This window comes from Amia ocellicauda, chromosome 4 (assembly GCF_036373705.1).
Source record: "Amia ocellicauda isolate fAmiCal2 chromosome 4, fAmiCal2.hap1, whole genome shotgun sequence".
NCBI lineage: Eukaryota > Metazoa > Chordata > Actinopteri > Amiiformes > Amiidae > Amia > Amia ocellicauda.
Window position 1 is genome coordinate 18,847,286 of NC_089853.1, and position 25,765 is coordinate 18,873,050.

Genomic DNA, 25,765 nt, shown 5'->3' on the forward strand with positions numbered 1-25,765 from the left:
CTGTAGGCCTGTAATTATGCAACTGCTTCCATCTCTCAAAGGAGCCAGGGAGGCCACAAATAATCCCCGCCCCTCCCACACACAAACACATCCAGTCCCCCCACCCCACCCCGCCCTGCCCTGATAACAGCACAGGCTACGGGAATCAAAGCCCTGTCTTTGATCCTCACAGAGAGACAGTCTTGGAAAGCCCCCCTCGGCTGCGCAGACTGGCACCGAGGAGCTGCCAGACGCTGACACCCCTCCGTGGAGCCGGAGAGCAGCTCAGAGGTACCGTCTGCTGCAGCCACGAGCTCAGACACGCATCAGAACCAGGGGAACAGCATTCAAATCTACAGTGCACTGTTTTTAATTTTATATATATATATATTTTTTATTAAAAGAACAGGACATCAAAAAAATACATAGCAATACTTTATACATTTCTTATGCAAAAGAGCAAAAAAAGAAAGTGTCTATAGAAAGTCCCCTTTCAAAATGTTCACATTTTGTTGCCTGGAATTAAAATAGTGTTGTTTGTACATCCTACCCCACAACTTCCAAGTGAATAAAATATTCTAGACACTTGTAATCTTTAAAAGCTTTTTGGATAAGTGCCCACCCCCCTTGTAATAGTGATCTCAAATTAGCTTAGATTTCTGTCCACCAATGTTCCCCAAGGAACTTGACAGAAGTGGAACAGTTGTATAAAGAATAATGTTCAAATATTGCCAAATCTTGTGTGTGTAGACTGTAGGGGTTGGAGAGTTATCCAATTATACTTCAGTTTTGTATATTTAATATAATATAATTTAATTATAACTTAATTGCAACTTTTTCCCCTTAACTGTGGAGTATGGTGTGTAGATAAGTGGGGGAACTCCTCATTTAAATGCACGAAACTGAGGCACTGACAAAATGTGTTCAAGGGGGTGTTGACTTTCTATAGGCACTGTATAGAAGACATTATTACAACAGAAAAAGCACAAAAATCAAGACTAAGCACCATTTAAGGAATACAACACATTTTGAGGAAAATGCACATTTCAAATTAAAGACCTTTTAGTTATGAAAACTTTAACACTAGGGTAGCTTAATAGAGGAGGTTGAGGTCTACAGACTGGTCTGCAGGCGGGCAGGAGATCGTGAGGTGTGATGGGGGTGTACTTCAGGCCTGCCCCGCAGAGTGACACGGAGGTTCTCCTCGCAGGCGACCTGTACTGCTGCTGGTGATGGAGGGGAGGGGTGTCACTCCATCAAATGAAACCCAGCGTTTCCAGTTTCAGGGGAGGTTAAAAAAAAAAAAAAAAAAAACGAAAACAAAGTCCCTTCTGCACCCACACAGAAATGGCCCCTCACTCGCCCTGCACAGGACTCACAGCACAATTGGCAAGGGGACAGGACAGCATTACTCCAAACCAGGGGCTGCTGGTGTCATGCCTAAGACGTATCTTTTCACCACAACTGGTAGGGGCAGAAATGTATATACATTTCATATATATATAGATAATCCATTTCACAGCCATTTGTGAGAAACTCATTTGTGTTCTCATCCTGCCCTGGGCACACAGCAGGCATCCAGGGAGACCCGAGGCCAGAGGGGACAGGCTGCTCCTCGGGAGAGAGGGGAGCTCTGCACAGTGGGTGGCGGATCAGGGCAACAGATTAGAGAATCACCAACACAGGACAAGCGCTGGCCTTTAAGCCTGACTGCCCCACCCCTCTTCTCCGGCACACAATCACAAGGAGAACCCGAGCCGGCCAGCAGCTTTTTCCCCATTCCCCAGTGATGATATTGTATTGAATATTAGACCACCTTCTAAACTCCTACGAGTAGCAAAATAGCACGCGTACAGCACAGATAACGCAGGAGCATGCGGCCCACATGGCCATCTCTGAGCGGGAGTTCATCAGGGCTGTGCCACTCTACACCATTTCACTCATCTATTGTAGTACAGCTCAGTACAGTACATACTTTGCAAACTGACTACACACACTATATATAACATAGACACACATACATACATACACACATACATACATACACACACACGGCAGGCTGGCTCAATGCCTCATTGTAGGGGGTTGGCCTGTATAGAGCTGTTGGCGCCTTGTTAAAGCAGCAGCATGTGCTGGTGGCACCTGGCTGTGCTGCTGGTTATTACACGTTTCTTATCCGGGGCGAAACACAGTGGTTAAAATGCACTGCGTGGGGTGGGACGACGACAACGACGACAACAACAATTTCTAACACTACCATGTAAATATTACATGTTTCCTCAGCATAAGAGTTTCCGTCCCCGCCCAGTGCACCAGTACGCCTGCTAATGGACCGGGCATGATGTGGCTCTGGCAGAGGGCGCACACCAGACTGGTCCTGCGATCAGGAGTGTGGCTCTTAGCACGCGGTTCACCACAGCCTCGCACGGCCTTCTCTATAATGCTTTCGACACTTATGTACAATCATGTCAAATTTAAAACGTCTGCGTTTCTTGTGCAGGACAACTCGACAATGCAATTCAAACCGAATGCAAAACAGACCACGTTACTCCTCTTGCTGGCAATCTAGAACTGCTTTTCATGTTCTTGTGCCATTCTGTCCATGTAGTTGGCTTTAATTTTCATTTCTGTCTGCAGGTCACAGCATTTGGCAACAGGACAATATTGGAGAATCACAAACTGACACTGACATGGTGGACGCTGCAGTCCACCGGTCTGGCCGGGCTCCCTCCAGGCAGAGCACGCCACACAGCTGGCCGACAGACCGAACATGCGCTGCTGCCACATTCGAGACGACGAAAGGTTGTGAATTCAGATTTGGCAAAAGGTTGTTTTGGGAGCAAGAGGTACAGTGTGTTCCAAGAGGGCGACTGACACTTAATTCAGCCTTGCAGGCAAAGGAATGAGGGATCTTAAAGAACAAAATAAAATAACACCCCAAGGCACTCCTTTACAGTCTGGAATAGAAGTGCAATAGCCCAATAAGACCAGCTCTGGCAGCACACCCGGCCTCCCGGACAGCTGCAGAGCAGACAACTAACTATACAAAACACATCACTTCCTGGTGCGTGCTTTAACCCTCCACATGGAGCCCCTGTATAACCCCTCAGATCAATCGGTTTTCTTTTAGTGTTTCAAGGGGGGACAACAAACAATGTTGAAAGCATTTTGTCATCCCACTACTATGGTGTGAGACACGGACGGGACGGGGGACGGGGTTGTGCAGGGGCCCGGAGAGAGAGGGCCACGCATCTGCCGAACACCGACTCCAAAAGAATCTTACGGTTTCCCTTTGCGCATCATGCACAAGCAGAAAAGGCGTTACACCTTTCAGTACAAATCAATAGTTTAATCCATTATATAGATCAACTGACTTGAGATTTTCCTTGACTCTTTCACTCTACGACTAAAAGAAATCACAATTACAACTTCATTTTCATTAAACAAAGCACTGTCATAGAAGGTGCTAGATAGAGGCTATGCTCTAATTCGCTCTCTATATGTACAATTTGCCACGGTAACAGGGAAGAGTGAAGAACAGTTGTGCTCACCTCTCTCCTGCTACGCGCACATGCTACTACTGCATTTGGCAGCACCTGCCAGATCATTACACCCGAACAAAGTCAAAATTTAACAAAATCATTTGTACAGACATCGTGACACAATTCAAACTGCACTGTTTGTAATGCACTCATCCCCTTGCCACAAACATAGAAAAGTGCTAAGAAGTTGTGTGTCAATTGGCTCATGGCTCCACGCCCAGGAAGCAGATGAAATTAGTTTACGGATGTAGTTTGTTGTTCTGTTTTTGTTGTTTTTGTTGTTTTATTTACACCTGCAGGGGGCGTTGCTGCTACAGACACAGGGGCAGACTGCGGTCCACTGTCCTCCTGCGCCGTACTGGGCAGTAAAGAGACGGGACTGGGCCCGTGCAGCATTCTGGATGTGTGTAATTTGCGGTTGGTTGGTTGGTTTAGTTTTTAAAACCTTTTCCTCGATCAGTTGGTTTGGTCTGCGTGCGTTTTCCGGGGTGGGGGCATAGGGGGTGATGGTGGTGGTGGTGTGGAGGAGTTTCCCTACGACACGCTGGAGCAACGGATGCTGGGGGAGCCCATTTGAGTGAGCACCTTGTCCAGCCACTGCAGGGGGCCATTGAGGTGCAGCTCAATCCAGCAGGGGGTGCTGGTGACCGTCTGGCGCCTGGCGGAGAGAAGGGACAAGAACAGCAGGGTGAGCCTCTCGCAGTCCCTGGGAAATAGCAGCATGGTAGAGCAGCAATAATACGATACACTGCTGCCACACAGACAGGGTCCGTAGGCACTCGACAGTAACGCTGCAGCTCAACTGAAGCTGTACAGAAAAATACATCCATCCATCTACAATCCTCCACTACAGGGTCACAGTGAGCCAGAGCCCAGACAGGGCGAAAGGCCAGGTACACCTGGACGGGACAGCAGGGCAGCAAAACACACACACTGCAGAAAGCCGACAAGCAGCCTCACTTCATTCCTGCAGGGCGTCCATTAAAAATCCTCCCTGTTCAAACAGCCTCTTATTATCCAGCCCCCACGCCTCCTGGCCCTTGAAGCGTCCTGCGATGCGATGTGCCACCAGGGCAGTATATCACAGCAGTACTTATCCCATGCTATGGATGCCACTGCTCTGTGAGTGTGTCACTTTTTTTGATCTTGACAATTTTTTTCCCCACCCACAGAACCAAAATACTAGATTAAAAGGTGTTAGATCAAGAGATCTCCCATCCCCTAAGGCAGTCTTGTGCTTTAATTCTGTACAGTTGTGAGTGTGTGTGTGTGTGCGCACGTTTCTGTGTTAACCACACAGGCACCAGCATGGTGAATATACAGCCCACAGCCCACAGCCCACAGCCCATGCCCCCCTCACAAGCGAGAGAGTGAGTGTGCATTCTTTCCTGCTTAGACAATGCACTCCCCTCACCGAGCACGGACTCAGAGAAGGTCTTAATGACCCCAATCACATTTACTGGAGCGCTGCTCCGGAGCAGGCAGCACAAAAAGAGGAATCCGAGCTTTTGTTTCCCTCCTTTCAGCTCGGGTTTCATAGTCATTAAAACACTTATGAACACTTAAAACAAAGCACCAGAGGCCTTCAGTCAGTCAGGCACTGCCATTGATCTTAATAACACACACTCTCCTGTGCGATTGAGCCCAGCTATTCTAAACACACACACACAGCGCTCCTGCCAGAAGACATTACAATCTGAAGCCAAGATTTTCTCTCTCTCTCTCTCTCTCTCTCTCTCTCTCTCTCTCTCAGAGACATAAATCTGCTTTTGTTTGTCAGGTACCTTTATACATGTGAGGAAAGTAAGAAAAAATACACACGGTGGTAAGGCAGCTGTCAGAGGTACAAAGGCAGGAGGCACCTGTACTGTGAATTCAACAGGAAGGAAGAGACTGCATTCCTCGCCACCATGACTTGACACGACCATGTGTGAAAGCATTGTTAAAGAGGCCATAAATCTCAATGCTTTCAAGATTTTATGAAGAACAGGTTCTCTCTCTCTCTCTCTCTCTCTCTCTCTCTCTCTCTCACTGTTTCAGTTGCAGTGCAGAGACATCAGCTATGCCATGGAGCATACCTGTGCCTCGATAATGATGTGTGGTAACGACAGACACGGACAGGCGGAGAGCAAGGGTGGAGTTAGAGAGGAAATGGGGCAGAGAGCTAGCACTAGAAAGAGGTCCACACAAACACACACAGGGCAGATGACGTGACGTACCAATTTTGCAGTCTGAAGATAACCATGTCTACCTAATAAATTAATATCAAATGTATAATATTTTATTTATCAAGAAAGATTTTCATTTACCTTGAATTATCATTATCATTTGACTTTTGGGATTTAGAAATGTAAATCAAATGCTTTTTTTGGGGTTTTGTTTTCACTCAAGTGATGCCTGGAGCTGCAGAAGCAAGAGTGAAGTGGCATGAGAGGCGATTTTTTTTTAAATAGGGCATGTATGGTGGCTGAAAGCTGCTAAAAATAATTTCCATGCATACCCATGATATGCGTTTCTCGAAGCCTTCTTGTTATACAAACACTGTGCTATTTCAATGTGTTTGTTTAAATTGACTTCGTTGTTCAATTTTTCTCTTATAAATTGTGCTTTATTAACAGAACTGCATCAGGGAATTATTAATAATAATAATAATATTATTATTATTGGGCTACCGAGGGAGTCAGTTGGTGGGAGGGGGTAGTTTCTCTGTAGCTGCTGTTGCATTTTGAGAAACTGCTGCTCTGTGGAGTCTACATTCAGATTGTTTGATAGGTTGAAATAGTTTTGCGGGCTTCCTCCTTTTGATACTTCTGATACCAATAGCTGGATGATACATCAGTCCATCCCTAATGAAGAGCCATCAGACATTTAATGTTTTATGAATAGTCAAGTTTGACATTATCCTTCATCTGCCCCTTATGCAGGAAGGCCGTGGTCTGAGAAACTCCACAGCCGTGTTGACACTGTGCGTGTGTTTATTCTAGACACGGCCCACTGGTCCCCATCCAGATGCGATTGCTCAGATGACTTAAAAGTGAGTAACACTTTTGTGACTTGTTGACTTTGTTGTTCTTATTTTTAAATTTCTCTCCTCCAAACTCTAACCCTCTCCCCTGGGAGTTTCTGTTTCATATCAAGAGCGGAGTCAGAAACAAGAGTCAGCCGCACACAGCATGCAGGCAGACTCTCTTGACCTGCTGACCCTGGAAACAAATCCAGAGCAGGAAACCAGACTGGCTTACTTTTCTTTTTCTTCTTTTCTAGAACAAATTCATCACCCTCTTTCAGTGGCAGAGTGGCGTGGCAGAAAGCCCCAGACACAGCAAACAGCCTGACCCAGCTTTAATCTGAATCATGCCTAACCAAACAAATAATTAATAAATGAATAAATACATAAATGTACGCGTTTACACTGGCAGTCTTGCCCGTCTGCAGCAGTGTTGAGCGACACCGAGACGCATAACTGGACGAGTTATAAGCGTGGGTAATGTGGGGGGGACAGGGGAGCACCGTGGAGACGGCAACCGCACAGACACACACAAGATGTGAGAGAGACATGCAAGGGGGAATTGGATTTTCCAGTTTTAGTGTATCTGGATTTTATCTATTATTGTCATTATGATTACCATTGGTATTATTTTAATTGTCTTTATTATAATAATAATTACTGTTATTATTACTACTCCCTTTCTGTTACATAAACAATGTAAAAGCTTTGGCAAAACATTCCTTGTCATGCCAATAAAGCAAATTTGAGTTGAGAGAGTACAAAACCTACAACTACAAAAACAGGCGTACAGCTACAGAGGCACGAGGCAGCCCTGGACAGTGAGAGTGGCGGAGAGAGCGAGTCAGATGGACAAAGTGACAACAGTCTGCTCAAGGCTCCCACACCAAGGGGCGGGGCTAAAGACAGCACAGCTGCAACCTCTGGCACCAGATGTGGCTGTGGGGGGGGGTGGAGAGGTAGAAGGGAGAGTGAGGGGGGGCACACAGATCTTCACAGAAGCATCTCTATTATTAAACTCCAAGGCAGGGCCTGTTGGTTGACCGGTTCAGACTCAGTGACAACTGGCACAAGAGCAGCAGCAGCGCAGAGTAACAGGAGTCGGAACTCACATGTCAACCACAAAAGACAAACGAAGCTGTGCGCGCACACATGCTCTCTCACGCATGGCCACGCGCGCACACATTCATACTTGCGGGTGTGCACACATACGGGAAAGGAAAAAAAAAATACCACAACAATTTTAGGATTCTAAATGAGAAACAGAGAAAATGGGGTTATGACAGCAACCGCAGACCAGGACTCCAGAGAGAGAGAGAGAGAGTTCTGTGGGTGTGACGTCACTAACTGTAACACAAGAAGGCTCTTCCTCTACCATCGACAACAGTGACACACAGACTCTCCCTCAAACTGCACAGATATTCCACCACAAGAATTCAATCTACAATCCCCCTCCATACACAAACTCATTCCACCGAGGAAGTTGTGTGTGTGTGTGTGTGTGTGTGGAGGGGAGATTCGGCAGTACCTGTACTCGGCGCCCCAGCCCTTCACAAAGCTCATTCGGATTGTGCACATGCGGGTCAGCTGGTACACGGCCTCAAAGCCCTGGTTCACGGATTGGGCCAGCAGTGCTGCGAACTCCTGGTTGTTGAAGATTTTGAGGTTGCAGCCTGAGAGAGACCGAGAGACGCAGACATGTCAGCTCACCGGCAAAGGAGGAGGAGGAAGTCTATAAATGTGTAAATGGATAAACAAACAAAAGAGACTCTGCTGTGTATGTGTGGGAGGCGCCGTGCCATCTCTCAGCCCAGCGTGCGCATTTCTGTTGCTTGTGCTCAGGAGCATACCTGTGCAGTCCAGTGCTCCTCCTGTGAAAACACAGTGCTGCCGGGCCATAGTTGCCAGAAGCAGGTACACACGTGCGAGAGGCTGCATATCAGTTCCACATCATGACCTGCATGTCTGTGTGTGAGTGTGTATAGGAGAGCACATGTGTGTAGGGTGTATGCACACGTGTCTTAGCCCAGAGGCTGCCCCCCCCTCCCCCCACCCCCTACACTCACCAGGGGGGATCTTGCACACCGTGGCTGGGTGCCAGCCGTACCGCTGGTTGCAGTTGGGACTCTGGACGAAGATGGCGCTGTCACTGAGGCACTCGGCAAACACCTCTCCACCGATGTAGTACAGCCGCACGCCCCGGCCTGAGCACACAGACAGACAGACAATCACCACACCTGCAGACGCACACTACACGGCTCGCAGACCGGAATGAGCTCTGCATCTCTGCCAGCAGACATTTCAGTTGGATGTCTTACAAACATCTTTGTGTCGGGACAGCTGGTGTGGGTTCAGCCCTGCAGTCGGTGTGTCACAGGGGGTTTGAGCCAGATAGTGTTTTGTGGTGTGGTAGGGCTCCGTTTCCTGCCCCTCACTTGAAGCCATGTTTGTTACTGTAGGCCCGATGCAGTGTGTCGCTGTGGTGGAGTGGATATTGGTGTACAACCAGTGTCACGGTGCATTACCGATGTGCCGGCGGGTGAGCTCCACGGCGGCGTTGCGGTTGACGTTGGACAAGAGGCCCAGGCAGAAGCGCTCTGAGTTGGAGGGGTCAGTGAAGCCGTCCACAGTCAGCGAGGGCTGCGAGGCGTGGAAGGTCTCGCCCACCCGCTGGTTCAGCTCGTAGTACGATATGGAGCACCAGAATGCAGGCTCACAGTACGTCACGGGCTGCAGGTCTGAAAGAGAGGGGCAGAGGGGAAGGTGATGCCCATTGTTAGATTTATCATTTTGATGTGCCTTGGGTTTGTTATTCCCCCTCCCACCACTTGCTGTCTCATGGCTGTTACAGACATTTGTGACCATCACTATCGTATCGGCATTGAGAAAGAGAGAGAAAAGGGGAAAGGGAACGAGATAAGAGGACAAGCTACATTGTGAAAAACAGGTTAAAAGATAATGGAGAGGTGGGGGGAAAGAGAAAATATAAGAACAGAGGTTGAGAGGTGGAGTCAGGGGGCAGAGACAGCAAGTTGATGTCAGTGTCTGGCAGCAGCCCCCAGTCTGCCTGTGCTGCAACGGGCACAGCAGGGCCACAGGTGCTGGCAAGTAGAGCACTGGAGCAGACTGGGGCCACAGCCCAGGACCTGCGACTTCCAGCCCTGGCCTCTGCAGCACCAGCAGACTCCTCCACAGCCCCCTTTGGCAGCAGACTAAGAGCTGGAAACTGAAAAATACAAATATACATATCGACACTAACACACACACACACAAACTGTTCCGCTACAGATACAGCTGCGGCAGTCCTTTTTGCCACCAGATATTTACTATTAATATCTCGGCCAGCGGGCCCTGGCTAGCCTCTGCAGTGTGATGCTAACAAACAGGATATCAGTATTAATATTAGCGTAGACTGGCTGGATCTTGGCACTGGTCTTGACTCAGATGGGAACAAGACAAAGGCTCTATTCATGGGCAGTGGCGGGAGGGGGGCTGGGGCTGCAGACACTGTGACAGCCCCCCTCTCCAGCACACTTCGCCGGCTCCTGCTCCACACGTGGAAGCTCCCCACATATAAAACCTGACATCTCCTAGAATTTCACAGCTGGAAAACAGTTTGACAAAGAGGTAATCTGTCAAATTAACAGCACAATTAAGGACTCGGGTTCACCAGAACAAGTAAGCCCAGAGGCTGCAGTTCCACGGATATTTATCAATCATATTCCTGGTTATTAGATTTAAAGCTCTCTGGCCTGACCCAACCTTCATACGGATTCACGGATACACGCACAACGCACACACTGTTCTCCTTCCTTACCCAGATTGTTGTGTGCCGGTGAAACCGGGTTGGGGGACAGGTTCGGAGAGCCTGTGGATTAAAATAGAGAAAGAGACATGGCTGAAATAGAAATCCTGTTTCTACTCACAGGTGAATCGGGGCAACACGTTTCTTTTTTAAGGAAGAACATCCAAATATGCATCTGTCAGGCAAGAAAATCATGGCCATTGAGGGGCCCAGAGCAGCGCACACTGGTGGAGCCTCGGCCCTCCCAGCAGACCCCTGTAATGATCTTCCTGCCCACACACAGTCCTCACAGCCTCCCAAGCTTAAACTTTTTCAAATGTGCAGGACCCCTAACTCAGGTCCAATGCCAGCAATCACTGCAGAGATTTTTTCTTCTTTAAAACTTCTTTATTTTTGCTTCCCGTTCTCATGTCAAGACACAGGCAGCACGGTACGAGTGGTCTCCTTAGCAACGGCTGACACCGGCGCCCTGTGGAAGCACAGTGGACAATGAAGAGCGAGAGAAGGGGGGGAGCGATGGCAGACTTCTCACCTGCATCCATACTGTGGTTCATCTGATGGTCACTCGTCTCGCCATCCTCGCTGAGGTAGCCCGGCGGAGGGGTCTCTGAAATACACACAGAAAGACGACAGACTGTGAGTGATCTCATGTAAGAAGCAAGCGGAGACCCAAGAAAGGTGTGGCCCAGTGTGCTCCTGTGGCAGCTGGAGGTAAACTGACACCTGTCCAGGATCGGGTGGTTAAAAACTGGTTTTAAAACAAAGGAGGCGGGCGCCTTTTAAGGGCCGGAAGCTGCCAGCCCAGCCACCCCAGCCAAAGCCGGACAGGAAGTGGTCCAGTCTCTCCATGAGCAGTGGGATGCAGGATGTGGGAAGCCGCTGAAGTCCGGTCAGTGACTGCAGCTTTGCACCTGTATGGGCCCCCTGTGCCCCCAACCCCCCATCCCGTGTCAGGACACTCATCCACAGAGAAGCTGCTTCTCAAGCCAGGCCAACTGACTGGCTGGCTGGCAGACACCCCTCTCTCTCTCTGTCCGTCTCTCCATTGCCTGCCTACACCCACTCTCCAACCTTCCCAGACAGCAGTAATGTTTAACAGGACAGAGTGACGGAGGCGGCGGTCTGGTCAGGTCACCAGGAGCTCTGACTGCTGGCAGTGCAGTCTTCAGACAGACATGGCTGCTGACCAAGCCACTCAGACAGCTTCAGAAAGAGTGACTGTATCCCCGATCCAGTCCAGGTATCGCCAGCATACACCTCTGCTGGCAGACAGGCACGTGACCCCTTTCCTACTCTCTGTCCATCTATGCCTTGGTCCCCCTCTCTCCCTCTCCCTCTCCCTCTCTCCCCATGTCTCTCAGTCTCTTCCTTTAATCTCTCACTTATGGTCTCTCTACCCCCCCCTTCCAAACTGTCCCCCATCCTTCCTCCCTTCACTTTTTCACTCTCCCTCCATTTCAGTCTGCTCTCCTCCTCTTCTCACTTACCCATCTCTCCCCCTAAATTCCCCTGTCCCATGTGCCTTTTGATTGTCTCCCCTCCTGTACTCACCGGGGATGTAGTTGCTCTGGGGCTCGATGCCAGCAGGGAAGTTGGTGTTCTCGGGGATGGAGTGGCTGTAGTCATCGAGGGGCGGGAACTCACTGGGGATCTCAGTGTGCCTGGGCACCAGCACAGGCGGGAGAACTGCAAGGACACGCACACACCAATATTAGACACTAGAACCAGACACACAGCTCTCTCATGCTGCAAACGCAGACCCACACAACCCTGCCACCCCCACAGCGGGGTGTCTGCCCAGTTACCTGGCGTCTCCACCCGCTGGTAGTGGTAGGGGTTGACGCACACCTCATCCTTCTTCATGTGGAAGGCGAACTCGCACAGCTCGACTGCGCGGAGCTCGTGGTGACTCTGCAGGTCCGGCCAGCGCCACAGCCGGCAGTAGATCACATGGGGCAGCCCCTTCCTGTGCGACACCTGGAGCCGCCCATCCAGAGACCTGCAGAACACAGACACACCGACACGTGAGGCCCTGACAGCAGCACAAACCCTAACCAGACCTCCAAATCTACACCCACTTCAGTTAAGTCAGTCGAAAACCAACACTAACATGAAGGAAAACCTGACCTTACTGGGGACGCTAACCCAACGCTACATTTTATGTAATTGAATGAATGCATAATTTAACAAAATCACTCAAAATATCAATATGATATAAGTCCTACCGAATTACAACTCTGTATATCTGGAAAGGCGCAGGTTTCGCACAGAGACTAAGAGGGTGACAGCTTGGATGTGGTCTAGTCCTGTGTTTTGTTTTAGAGTTTATAATGGGGAGGGCAGTCAGGAGGGCTTGGTGTGCATCACCAAAGTGAATGTTAAGCAACTGTGACTGAGGATTGCTGCCCCCGACAGCAGCCAAGCCTTGAAGCTTGTGCCAGCCTCTGGATCTCGGCAGATAATACAGAAATACCGTCTCACACGCTTTCGGCAGTAGTCAGCAAATAAAACATCATCTCTGGCATTGAATGACACAAAGCACCGTCCTGACAGAAGCACTTTACTGTGGAAGGGAAGAGAGGCGGCTCAGCTCGCCAGCCCGGCTGCCTCTTCAGTATTGTAGTGCCGAGCACTCTGGGGGTGGGGGGGGGAGCGCATGTTGTGGCAGCCCATGCTGCAGCCCACTACTGTACTACAAAGGGGAGAACATGTGGTTTCAATCGGATTCTCAGAGTAAGATTTTACTCCCCTGGCGATTGCTGAAGGAGCGAAAAAGCAGAAACCCGAGACCATGGAGACCCACCCCCCATTAAACACTGGAGCCTCGGTACACTTTCACCAGTCTGATGATAGAGACAGGCACTTCCTGTTTGTGTGTTTGTGTGTGTGTGTGTGTGTGTGTGTGTGTGTGTGTGTGGACAATACAATACTCCTGGTGTAAATCAGACCTGGAGAAGGAAGACAGCCCAGAATTTACAGAGGTACTCTGCATCCTTGAAAATTAAGAAATGCATTTAGTCAGTCAGTCAAACGAGAAGTTACTCAATCTCAGCCTGTTTGGTTTTATAGTTTTTTTGTTCAGTTTTGTTTTGTGTAAGTAGTGCAGAAGCCAGCGCACGCACTGTAATCATGTGTAACCGTGCCTAAAAATACACGCATGTGAATTCCTGCCCGGCCACCTCAGCCCTCTAATCCACATCGTCGTTTCATTTCCCCCATTAAGCACACACTGGATCAAAGACAGGGTCTCTTCACTGACACCCGCGGGCCAGAGGAGGAGGTCTGCACAGGGTCCCTGAACAGCAGAGCGATTTCCTATCCTCGCACTTCACACACCAGTGAGCAGGCAGCCATCGTAAAGAATTAAGGGTAATGGGGCCGAGGCAGCTCCATCCACCCCTGTATAAAGCTGTGCTGCTCTGCCCTGGAGCTGAGCCTCCCAGCTCAGGCCTGCCCCCAGCCCCCGCCTCCCCGGCAGCAAGAGCACAAAACACTGCGCCAGGGAGACAAGAAGTGGGGTGGGGATCAGACTCTTGGAGCAATGCACCACAAGAGGCCAAACTAGTAAGGACGAAAGCCCCACTCTCACCCCCGACCATCACATCTGTCATAACCCACCCCACGTGGTCCCCTGCCAAATGTTTCAGAAGCTCAGGTATCCATAGCCACAGAAGCTGGTGCACCGCCGGCTCTCTGCAGACCATTGGCATGGTTCTTGCTCATCTCACAGCACTGTCAGCAGCATCACAGAGAGGTGGTTTGGGAGATGCACTGGTTGGCTGTTGGGCGGGTGGTAAGCTTCTGCACTGCTGTACCCGCGATGGCTGATGCGTCGGTCTTGCGATTACGCCGATGGCCACAAAAGGAAATCTCTGGCTTAGATCAAGCGGCTCAGTGCCTGTCCCTGAGCAGGGCAGTCCGAGGAGAGCACAGCAAAAAGTCTGGCCCGATCCATGGGGATTAAACAGACCCCCATACTGAAGATCACTTGAAGGGTCCAATGCAGGAATGAGGGGGGACTTGGGAGCAATGGGATGACAGAGCTGATGCTGCCTCCCCCTGCCTGCCCTGGGGTGTCAGGCTCCAGCTCCTCCAGCTTGCGGACACAGGTTACAACACGTTGGACACTCCTGAGGGCAGCGTCATGGTGTCCCCCTCTCGGAGTTCAGTCCCCTCCCCGCAGCCGGGCACGGGAACACATACACAGAGGAGGAACTCTCCACATGGACAGACCTCTACCCAGTGTGTGAGCTGCCTTAAATTTGTCATTAACTCCCCCCACACTCACACTCGGTTATCCCTGGCATGGGGACGGACACAATGCCAGCGTCTCAGACCATGCCTCTGGGAATGGTGGGCTGTGGTAAAGCAGAGCAAAGGGGGGAGTAGGGCTGGAGCAAGTCCCCCCCCTTTAATTCAACCCTCCTCCGACCACAGCACCCACAGGACTTCATTCGACTTTTTTTCTTGTTTTGTTTTTTAATTGCAGTTGGTTCCCAGTTCATACTCTAGTGCCAGCTCCATGTTTATGAAAGGGGATTGGGATTATAGAACAGGAAGTGACCCTAAACCAGCAGGGGAGGGGAGGGGTAGGATGAGATGGGTGTCTAATCCCCTCCTCACCCTCTGCCTGCTGTCAGTGGGGTGGCTGCAGCTTGCCACTCCCCCTGCACCATAATCCCAAGAGCAGCACAAACCGCCATGCTGAGCACGTCTGGGCCGGCGGGCCGGCGGGCAGTCTGAGCCCCCAGGCAGCTCTGCACATGAGGTGGACACACTGGGGATCCAACAGCCTCCAGACCAGCAAGGTGGTGAAAATACCCGGCTCCCTCAACAACCTCTGAACAGGTGGCATCCCCAAAAACCAGAGAGCACAATAGCATATTACACATACATACATACATACATACATACATACATAAAGACAAAATTTAAACACTTACAAGCCAAACAAGCCTAGCGGAATATGTGATGCACACTGTTAAACCACCATTACCACCAACCACCCCCCCAATTCCCTGCCCTTTCAGGGTCAGGGCAAATCTAGAACGAAAACTAGAACAACCAAAAGCAGCCGTCAACGAAGTGACTGTGGCCGACTGCGCAAAGTCACTGCAGCTGTGTAGATCTCAGCCCCCTCTGTGTGCCCCCCCCAGCCCTTCCTCTCCCCCTCCCCGTCCCTCTTTCAGCTTGTGGTGCAGAGGGATCGGGTACGCAGCCTGCACATTCTCCACCAGCCACACTCTGCTATAGCGATCAGCCCCCCCGCCCCCCTCCCACTCTTGATACAGATCCACCAGTGACATCATCCCACAGCCCCGTGCTGCCCAGTGGGGCCCAAACACAGTCTGCCTGACCACACAGGGAAGGAAACCAGACTGACACCCACTGAATAGCAGCCCACTCCACTCCGGGGGACTCGGTGTGAAATACGGGCTCTGGGAGGGAGCAGGGTGTGGAGGTTAATAAATAACTGCACATAGGAGAGAAGAGAAAAGGGGGAAGAGAAGCAAAAGAAAGAAGAGAAGGGAAATAAGTTGAGAGAGAAGGGGAAATAGGGGCACAGAACAAGTAATTGAACCCCATACACTAAAATCCCCAAACGCACTCGGATCAGGGTACCGCAACCAGTCCGAGACGGCCACTTTCACACCAGGGTCTGGGCGCCTCAGAAGAGCTCCAGCTGCCCATGGAGTCTCCCTGCCCGCCCCCAAAAGCAAAGTGAGCTTTAGGGAAGAGTGTGTTGAGCACATGGGCTGACCCACATAGGAGACACCAAGGGGACTGGGAGCCGTGTGTTTACAGGGCTGTGCAAGCAGAGGCCCTTCCAAGGGGGCTTACACAAGCACACTGACTCACTCGCGCCGATAGCGTGGGACAGACCGGAAACACCCGCGGAGCTGAGAACCAAATTTGTATTTGTTTACAGATTTCAAGTCAGCAATTGCAGAAATTGTTCTTCTTAGGGGGAGGGGTGATTAATTTACCCCCAAATAAAATGAAATAAAAAAATCAATTCCCTAACATCCCATGGTCCTGGATGTCCCCAGATAACCTACACTGGTTTGTCAGAGAGAGAGAGGGAGGGAGGGGGAGATGCACACACGCCAGGACATGAACTCAGAGGAGTACCAGGTATCTGCTCTGGCAGCAGTGTTAGAGAGCTAGAACCATTTCACATCATTGTCCCAACTGGAGCCACTGCTGTGAAGCGCGGGCGAGAGGAGGGCACAGGGAGTGGGTTTCTCTCCAGTGAAGCCCTGCTCCCAGACCCTACAGAGCAGGAAAACTATGTCATGGGGAATCATCAAATCTAAGTTTTGGAGTCTTGTTTTTCCCAGATTCCCCCTTCATGCCCCTCTCCTTGTGTTGCAAGATCTTCTTTTCTATTGCTACAGCAGTAGTGGCAGTAACGCAGAGCGATGAAAGTACGGCACAAAGCTGACTTGTTGTCTCCACACAGAGTTGCCATTATCCCCACAGATACACAGGCAGCCAGTGCTTTCTAAACCTTCCACCCCCACAGGAACCACAAACCAAACTCACCCACGCCCTCCCAGGGGCCGGCACTGCATTCCTGGGAGCTGAGTAACAGCCCAGCTACTCCACACAGCGCCGCAGCCACACTGAACACTGCCACGCAGCCTGGCTACTGCACACAGCCACACTGAACACTGCACCTACATGGAGCACTCTCATACTGCAAAATATTATCAAAGATTATATACAGCAAATAAGCAGTCCTAGCACCGCGTCAGTTCAAATACAGGATCAGAAACCGCCAGGATAAGAAAAGAGAAGCCGGGAGTGTGAGTGAGACCCCACTAGGCTACAGCACATGCTCTTTGGCTTGGCAGGCCTGCAGGAATGCACAGCTCTGCTCTGCACCAGGAGGGATACTCAGGGGTGCACTTCATCCGTTCCTTTGTCTTTCAGGTTATTGAAGTAGATAATGTTTTATATAATTGAAACTGAAAATTAAAAGATAAGACAGTGAGCAAAAAAGCCTCTGTGACCACACACCTCTCGGTTTCCTCTGCAGGTCTCTTCCTACAAAGCGGAGAAGCACAGGATTTCCTGCTGGAGGCCGGTGCCGTGGCTCTAGCGCTCCGTGGAACGAGATACAGTAGGTGAGAGGGCAGCCCGGCCCAGCACAGCACTGCCACGGTCTCACACAGTGCAGGGGCGCCACACAACCCAGCACTGCCAGCCCCTGGGCCATGCAGGCATCAGGGGGTTACGAAAATAACCCCTTCGAGGAGTCAAGCCCACAGGTGTAACTTAAATTGAAAATAATGGGATTAAACATTAAACAGCAAAACAAATTGTGCATTGCCACAACCTTCTTCATATTAGGAGTGAATCACTTTTATTGATTGATCATTCAATAGCCCTGCGCGCACTCAGCCAAAGGTCTCAATCCCTTTGTCACAAAGGAAAAGTACAACTCTGCACGGTTTCCACACTCACGGATCAGACGCACTTCCCCGGAGACTGTTACACGATCGCCCGGCGGACTGTTTCCACTCTCAGGTGAAGTAAAACAGCAAAACTGTTCTAGGATTTCAAAAAGGTTTTCACTTAATTTGATTTCTTTACACTTGTCTGAAGGCACACACATGGTAAACACGAGAGCTGCCAACTGCACAGTTCAACACGATTATTTTTACTTTACTTTCCCGCTACAAACCATGAGAGTGCGGGAATGGGATTCAATTAAAAACAAATGCTTCAGACACTGAGGCTCCAGACTGGAAGGAGATAAATTACGCATTTCCCTGGATCACATCGACAAAACTTTTGACTTTTTCTAGCTGTCCTGTTTAGCACAAGAGTATACTTACGCAAAGTGCTGCATCAGCACATGTCATCACAGCAGCAGTAAACGGAGGGAGCCTGCCTATTACACTGAGCCCTGGCAGGTCCTCCTCACACTACACTCTCATCCTTAATAGGTAGTTGTGGTTAACATCTACCAGTTGAGAAAAAAAATTTAAAAAAAATTTTTTTTTTTGCTGATTTACATAAGTAGCAACAGCCAGTAGGAATCGCTTATTACTGCAGCGACTCATCAGATCTGGTCTTTGCAGAAAACGTCTCCTGCTGTAACACTGCAATGCTGGCATGTTGTAGGGTCATTCATTTGTTTTACTCAAAGTTAATTAATTAGGGGTGGGGGGGGCATAAAGGTGCGGTGATGTCAAATTACTGAACCGCACAAATCGACGGAGGCCCTCGATCACGGGAGCGTTCCGAGATAAACCACCTCACTCTGCCCGCAACACGCCCCCCAACCCTGCGAGATGCTGCCGGGCTAAGAAGCTGGCTGAAGTCACGAGGGCCTCCCAAGTGTGCACAGCCTTAACCCTGTCCCAGGACAGTTGCAGCAGGCTTCCAGGTGTCAGGGGTTCGAGCACCAGGCCCTGAGCTCCACACCCGGTGTATAAAGAGCTGTTATTGCTTGTTCGTGGGTTGCAGCTTTGACCATAAGTTACAATTAACTGTGGGTTCCTGTACAGTACCTTAAGCTGCGCCTGCAAAGTTTTTTTTTTTTGTTTTTTTTTTCACAAAGGGTGGCAATACATTTCTGAATACATACTGGCATCTAGTTACCCACCCAACACTCCCTGTATCAACTGTATCTATATACACACTCGCACACGTGTCAGAACACAATCCCCCCGCCATGCAGACACGCACAGACCTGCACGCTCTCATCCAAGCCCACCCACACATCACATTCAAACAGTATTTTATTACATACCCCCCTGCCCCACACACTCACACACAGCACAGGCCAGGCACAGAAGAGCACCCCCAATACTCACTTTCTTGCCCCCCCTCTCTCATCTCACATTCCTAGGCAGCAGGACAGAGCAGTGGGATTCCCCATCTCCCTCTCGCCTAAACAGCCCCAGTGAGTCACTGTCCCCCGACAGCCCGGGCCTGACATGCAGAGACAGGAGAGAGGAGGCTCCTGCCCTGGCTCTCACCCAGCCTCTCCCTGGCTCTGTTCAACTGTTAGCAAAAAGCGAGGAATTTCAGCGCTCTGGGCAGCACGCTCAAACTAACACAAGCACCCGCATACGGATCCCTCTGCTGGCCCGGCGCCTGCAACCCCGCGGGCCGGGCTGCAGTTTCAAACGGTAGAAACCCACACAACATTCTCCTCCTCTCCTGTAGTTTAATCCTCGTTTGTGTATTTGTGTATTTGCTTATTTGCATTTGCTGGCAGCACACTGAGCACGTTCTCCAGCATTTTGGGACGAAGTCCCCAGGACCTGACTGTTTAATGACAACGTACAGCAGCACAGACTCCAGAATAAAGGCTTAGTAGTTCGTTTTTCAGGGAGCTAGGGAATGCTGTCCTGGCCTTTCGTTCCCTAGCCATGGGGAGGATCCTCTGTGATGCAAACCAAGGTCCCTGGTTTGATGAAGAAAGAAAAGAAGAAGAGATCCCACACAGCCTCCATTGGCCAGCTCACAGACGGGCCTCTGTTGCACAGCCACAAGTGCGTTCGATGACTAAGAGCTGAACTCTGTCCCAAAGCCCTGGATTCACAGAGATAAACGTCATTTAAAGACAAGAACCACTTGGCTGTAACCACACAGGGCTCCTCCGCTTTGCAGAGCTCGGACCCTGTCATTATCACCACATAATGATAGTTACCGATATCAAAATTACTAGGTAGACCATTGCCAATTATCGCCCCGCCTTTGGAAGAGTAGAGTTAAGTTACAAAGGTCAAAGCAGGTAGCCAAACCGTGGGCAGACTTTTCTTTTTCCCTCATACATACTGTGTATAAACCCAACTGATGGGGGGGGGGGGGGGGGGGGGGAACCTATAGGTCTAAGTTCAATCACATTAAGTGATTGATTGAATTAAGTGGAGTAAGGCCATATGTAGGGAATGTATAAATGTATATATATTTTTTCACAACAAACAGTGCTGAGCTAGAACCAGAGTTAGAACAGAAAGAAGCAGTGGAATTCAGAAGTAGGTATGATGACATAAAAAAGCATGGTACATACACACACAAGTTCAAACAGAGGTGTCATGGAACCAAGACGTCCAGCACATAGCACAGGTCCAGGCCTGAATCAGCACTGCAGAAACAGTTGCTCTCCCTCCAGCTGCTCGCTCAGGGCCTGCTGAATGATTGATCACTATTACACAACACACCGGCTCCAATTCAGGGCACTTACATAACCAATACTGGAGGTTTTTTTTTCCTCCCCCCTCCCCCCTTCTTTATATGAAAAAGCAATGTACTTTTTTTTTTTCTTTTTTTTTTTTTCCTTTATTCCCCCCCCACGTCAGTAATGCACACAGCCACCCCCGCAATTATAAAACGAAAAGGACAGCTCGTCTGCCTCGGCATACCTTGTTAATAAAACATGCCCAGTGAAGTGCAGCCAGACTGCAGCGCTGTACCTAAAGCAGACAGACACTTGACTTCATTAGGAGGCGGTTACCACAGCATGGCACTTGTCCGAGCCTGGAGTGTGAGCAAGTTTCAGGCGAGGTGGGCAGAGCTGGGGGGCTTGTGACCTCTAACTCCTACATTTGGCACTGTCAGAATAAGGATCAGTCCATAACATCCTCTATAAATCAAACCTGTACCTCAATAAGGGACTGGTGCAGATGTTACTGCCCATCACTTCCCGCTCAGCACAGCACCACCTTCAGAGGAAAGCAGGAAACACATGCATACCAGGACATTGTTGTACTATTTTATTTTGATTTTATTTTAATCCATTAAAAATAAATGTCTCTCCATCTCTCTCCTGCTCACGCCCTGCGCAGACAGCAGGCCTGTTTGGCGAGGTCTTGTGTTGCCAGGGAGAGACACGGGGGCAGGGGTGGCTGCCCAGAGATCACAGCTTGGTCGTTATGTCAATAGGAACGGGCAAAGCAGAACATGTGTGCACCCTTCACCATGTTCACACAAACCCTGAGCGGACCTCTCCTGTGCCCAAAACACCTGATCATTTTATATTATGTATTCTCATTTTTAACTTGATATCCTAAATAGGCACGGGGGAATGGAATCCAAAGTTGTGTCTTATAATACTACTGCCAGTATTATGATTATTATTTCAGTGCATCCATTTAAAAAATTGGCCACTTTGTAAACTTCCCATCCAACAGATGTTTATTTATTTACATGGCTTAATCGAAGTGTCTGTTCCCATAGGACACCAATTTCAGGGAATTAGAAGTCTATTGCATGTGTGTGTTCCTAGGATTCCCCAGGGAAATGCATAGTAGGGCTGTCCTACTCTGCTCACCTGCGGTCCCAGCTGCTGCAACACTCACTCTCTCCCTCTCCCACAGACAATCTTAGCGCCTCACTCACACTGACCAGAGACCACATCGTCACCCATCCACCTGCACCCTAACCACAGCTTTCACACAAGCAATGAGACAAACAGCACTGCTGCAACCTATTCCTTGTCATTTTGTATTCAATATAAATCTATTTATTTTCATGCCCATCACCTGCCTCCAACACACACACACCAGAAACTTCTGTTCCTCTTTCAAGAGGTAAACAGGAAGCAGTTATTGCAGTTGTGAACTGCCACACAACTCTAACAGACAAATATAACCGATGACTATCATTGATACACGTGAGAGACCTCACACACACACACAGATGGGAGGAAGTCATTTTGAGTGCAATCACTGGGTGACACATGAACATTGCACAACAAGTGAAAAGGCCCCAGAAAAACACAAATAAGCCACAGAGGTGTCAAGAGTTGAAGGCGAAAGCCAAGTGCAAACACACAGAGGTCTCAGACTGACCACCTATCATTGTTTCACTTTTGTTTTTCAATAAACAACTTGTTTTTACAAGGTCAATCCACGCACCACAATACACACCTGACCCACTAATTGCAGTGTGGGTGTACCGTTTGTGCTGGTTATTAACCACTGCACAGGCCTACAGCGCTCGGCTCATAGACCCGTTTGCTGCTATTTGACGTGAGGGTTGCTATTCAACAAAAGCCCCGGACTCAGCTGCCCGTTTGCTGCCAATGCCCTCTCCACTGGTCAGGGGAGGTGTGAGCTGGGCACAGTCACACCAACTGAATCACATCAGTCATCAGAACTTGACATCTGTTGCCCTAGTCAAACAAAAAGTTGTCGTTACTGCGATCATTATGATTTTCTCATGATTCAATTTTGATTTGTCATGAAATCCTGGGACAAATAAATAAATAAACACTGCACCAATACCGGTTGAAATGCAATAAATACATGCATATAAAAGTGAATATATACATCAATAAAACAGTAATTCAGGTGTTGAATTGGTGTTTGGTGTATGGACGTGTGTAAGTAAGATGAATTGCCTCACTGTTTAAACAACTCTGCTGTGGCCTGATTCACACCGAGCTGCTGGCTGCGCCGTGACGTAACACGCATAAGCGCCCGGAATAGGAGCACCATGCGACCCGCGGTGCAACCATGAAAGAAACATACAAACAATACAACATGTCCTCTAAATATTATTATTAATAATACGCTTTCTGTGCATAGACAATGAGAAGTCTACAAGTTGTGCACGACTCGTCTCCACTATTCACAAGTGAATAACTCATCATAAACCCAGATCCTCGCTACGGCCTGGGCTGCGCGCACAGTGCCGGGGATTAGATTCCCATCAGAGGCGAGAGGCGGAAAACAAGCCGCCGCACGCCCACGTAGCCACCGTCCCGACGGGAGCAAACATTATATAAGAGAGGGAGAAAAAGCAGCACGACTTTTATCCGCGTTTGCATATCAGCCTGTGCATGTAAATATTGGCGGATAGATGATGAAACGCTCCCTGACGCGCTTAGTAAAACCACTACCATTACTACACAGCACTGTAATATTATATATTCTCCACAATAATGGCTCCACCGCCAACACCACTCTGGTCACACGCAGACCCGAGAGCATCGGGGCAAAACCGTGGAGTGAGTGTGCAATGAGATGGATAAAAACACCGCAAGCCACGCTGTTTATCATTATCATTTAAAACTGTCCTGCAAATAAATCAACAGTGCATGGCCACCCCCAATACAGGTTAAAACACGCAAGTTTGTTGAGGGATGGTGCATGGATAACCCAGTCCTTATACGGATTTAATTCTGTTTTTCAAACTTGCACAGCCCTCCTGCCCACACCGGTATTACAGCGTAACTGTCGCCCTTGCATTGTAATATCAAGTTCAACTCCATCTGCAGCCAGGCGTAACCACAAGCGCACACACGACCACGGACCCACACCCCTACCCCGGGCACAGGCACACACGGGACGGGGAGACAGACCCACTTCCCCCGCTCTCTACAAACTTGCAACCTGCACCCACTCCTCCTCTCCCCCCAGCCCAAACCAGGGCGCATCTCTCTCCCTACGAGCCCCAGCCTGCCCTCGACCCCCTCCCGGGAGTCACCACCCCTTGCCCGGCGCCCTCACCTCGGGATAGTGATGCATTTGGTGTTGATGTTCTGCGTCGTGATGGCCTTCTCCAGCTCGTCCAGCTGCCCGGTCTTCTTGAGCTTCTTCACCAGGCTCTTGACCGCCTTCTCGCACCACTTCTCCTCCTGCCCGTTCTGCTCGCCCTTCTTCCAGCCCAGCAAGCGCTTCACTATCGGCGGCGTGAAAGGCAGGATAGAAGACATCTTCTGCGCTCAATCCCCCCTCTCCGTCTCTCCCCGGGAGTTTTGGTGTATTTTTGTGGTGTTTAAACCGTACACATACACACTATGCGCGTATAAAGTCCAATCTCGGATGATAAAAGTGTCCTCCGCGCGATTTAAACGCAATTTGCACGCATAAAACGAGCCCCGCACTCGCACGCAAAACTTTGATTGTTCGGGCTTCTGTCCCAGGCAGCTCAGCGCTACCGCAGCACCGCTCTGTTGCACGCCGCGCAAACTAGTAGTCCTCCGCGCAGAACGCTAGTCCTCCCGTCTCCGCAGCACGGGCATCTCGTCTCTGTCGGCGACCGTGCTTTTCCATGAGGTCCCCCCTCTGGACACAGGCCGCCCTTTGCGAATGTGTGGATAACGACTAACGAGGAGACAGATGTGACCCACACACACACCGCACGGCTGCTTTCAGAGATGTCCAAACTTCAGCTGTGGGGCTGCACACTCCTCAGTGAAGAGTCATCCGCTCCCTCCCCACTCTGTAGCTTTGCGCGGTGCAGCGCCCAGTGCAGTCTATTTCGCAGTCTGCCTTTAATGCAAATTTGGCACTAGCCCCCCCTCTACACACATGCACACACTCCCCCACCTCTGTCTCTCAGACTATCCGAGCAGCAGGCACAGAAAGGGGGAGTACTGGCCGGTGGGATGTGCTACGTTACAGCTCTACCTACAGACCTGTCTTGTGCACAGGGCGGAGAGGTTGAAGTAGGAGTTTATAGCTATTTATGTATATGTTCATTACAAATAACTGCACTCTCAACGGCAATGCACACTCATACACCCGACTTTCGGTTTCGGTCTCAGATAATACAAAAAGAGCAAGGTTAAGATAAACAGCAGCCTCCTACGTCCCTTTTCCTCTCATAGATGAAGTGGCACAGTTATCAGAACTAATATTTGGAAGGTTTAAATTATGATGATGATGATGATGATGATGATGATGTGACTGAAGAAATGCTTTAGGAGCTTTTCCTCTCCCCCCAGAGTCTCAGGGCAGTCTTTACCACAGATCACCTTTTTTTTTTTTTCGTTCTTCTGCTTTAGCAGTGTGAAAGGAAGCACTGGCACATCTGACTCCGGTGCAGTTTACAGAATGACTGTGCAGGGCCTGCAAGGTGCCCTGTAGGCCAGAGTCCTCACACTCACTATGACACACTTCCTGCTCAGTGCTCATGCGGGACCCTGCAGCAAATAGCAGACCAGAACCTCTCCTGTGTACCAGTGTACTGACGCCAGCTGACCAGCTCCCCAGCTCCCCAGGAGGAGCTCTGAACTGAATCCAGTGGGAATACCTGGTCATGGGGGGTGAGGGCGTGTCCGTGGTAATAATGGTGTGCGTGTGTCCTACACAGCTAACTTCCCTCCCCTGGGATTGGCTCCAGGTCTGAGTCAGTGCAAGTGTGGGGGAGGCGGGTGGGTGTCAGAGTTTAAAGTTTTGTGTTCACTGTCATTCTCCCCCCCAACACTGCCCGTGATTTACTGCGCAGATACAGCATGCAGAACACCACTTCTCAGCCTGTACTTCTTACAAGCCGGGCAGTTTTTATTTATTTTTACCTGTGCACAATTATTTCTAAATTTGTCAGAAATGCAAATTAACAGGCTAGCCCGTTTTGCAAAAGCAAAAGCAAAAAGCAACCAAACCAAAGCAAAACCTGCAAAAAACGAAAAAAGAATAACAACAAACTTAACTGCGCTCACGGGATTTCCACCTATATCAT

The 25,765-nt window shown here is 49.7% G+C and overlaps 1 protein-coding gene across 1 annotated transcript; it reads right to left on the bottom strand.

The window, feature by feature from the left end:
* Positions 1–345: 345 nt before the first annotated feature.
* On the bottom strand, positions 346–24,529 carry smad3b (SMAD family member 3b). The gene is made up of 9 exons (XM_066701228.1): positions 23,809–24,529; positions 12,139–12,332; positions 11,885–12,019; positions 10,866–10,940; positions 10,346–10,396; positions 9,054–9,266; positions 8,595–8,732; positions 8,057–8,201; positions 346–4,179 (listed from the first exon to the last, which is right to left on the bottom strand). Exons 1-9 carry the CDS (start codon positions 24,012–24,014, stop codon positions 4,056–4,058), a joined length of 1,281 nt encoding a protein of 426 aa, XP_066557325.1. The 5' UTR covers positions 24,015–24,529; the 3' UTR covers positions 346–4,055.
* Positions 24,530–25,765: the final 1,236 nt, after the last annotated feature.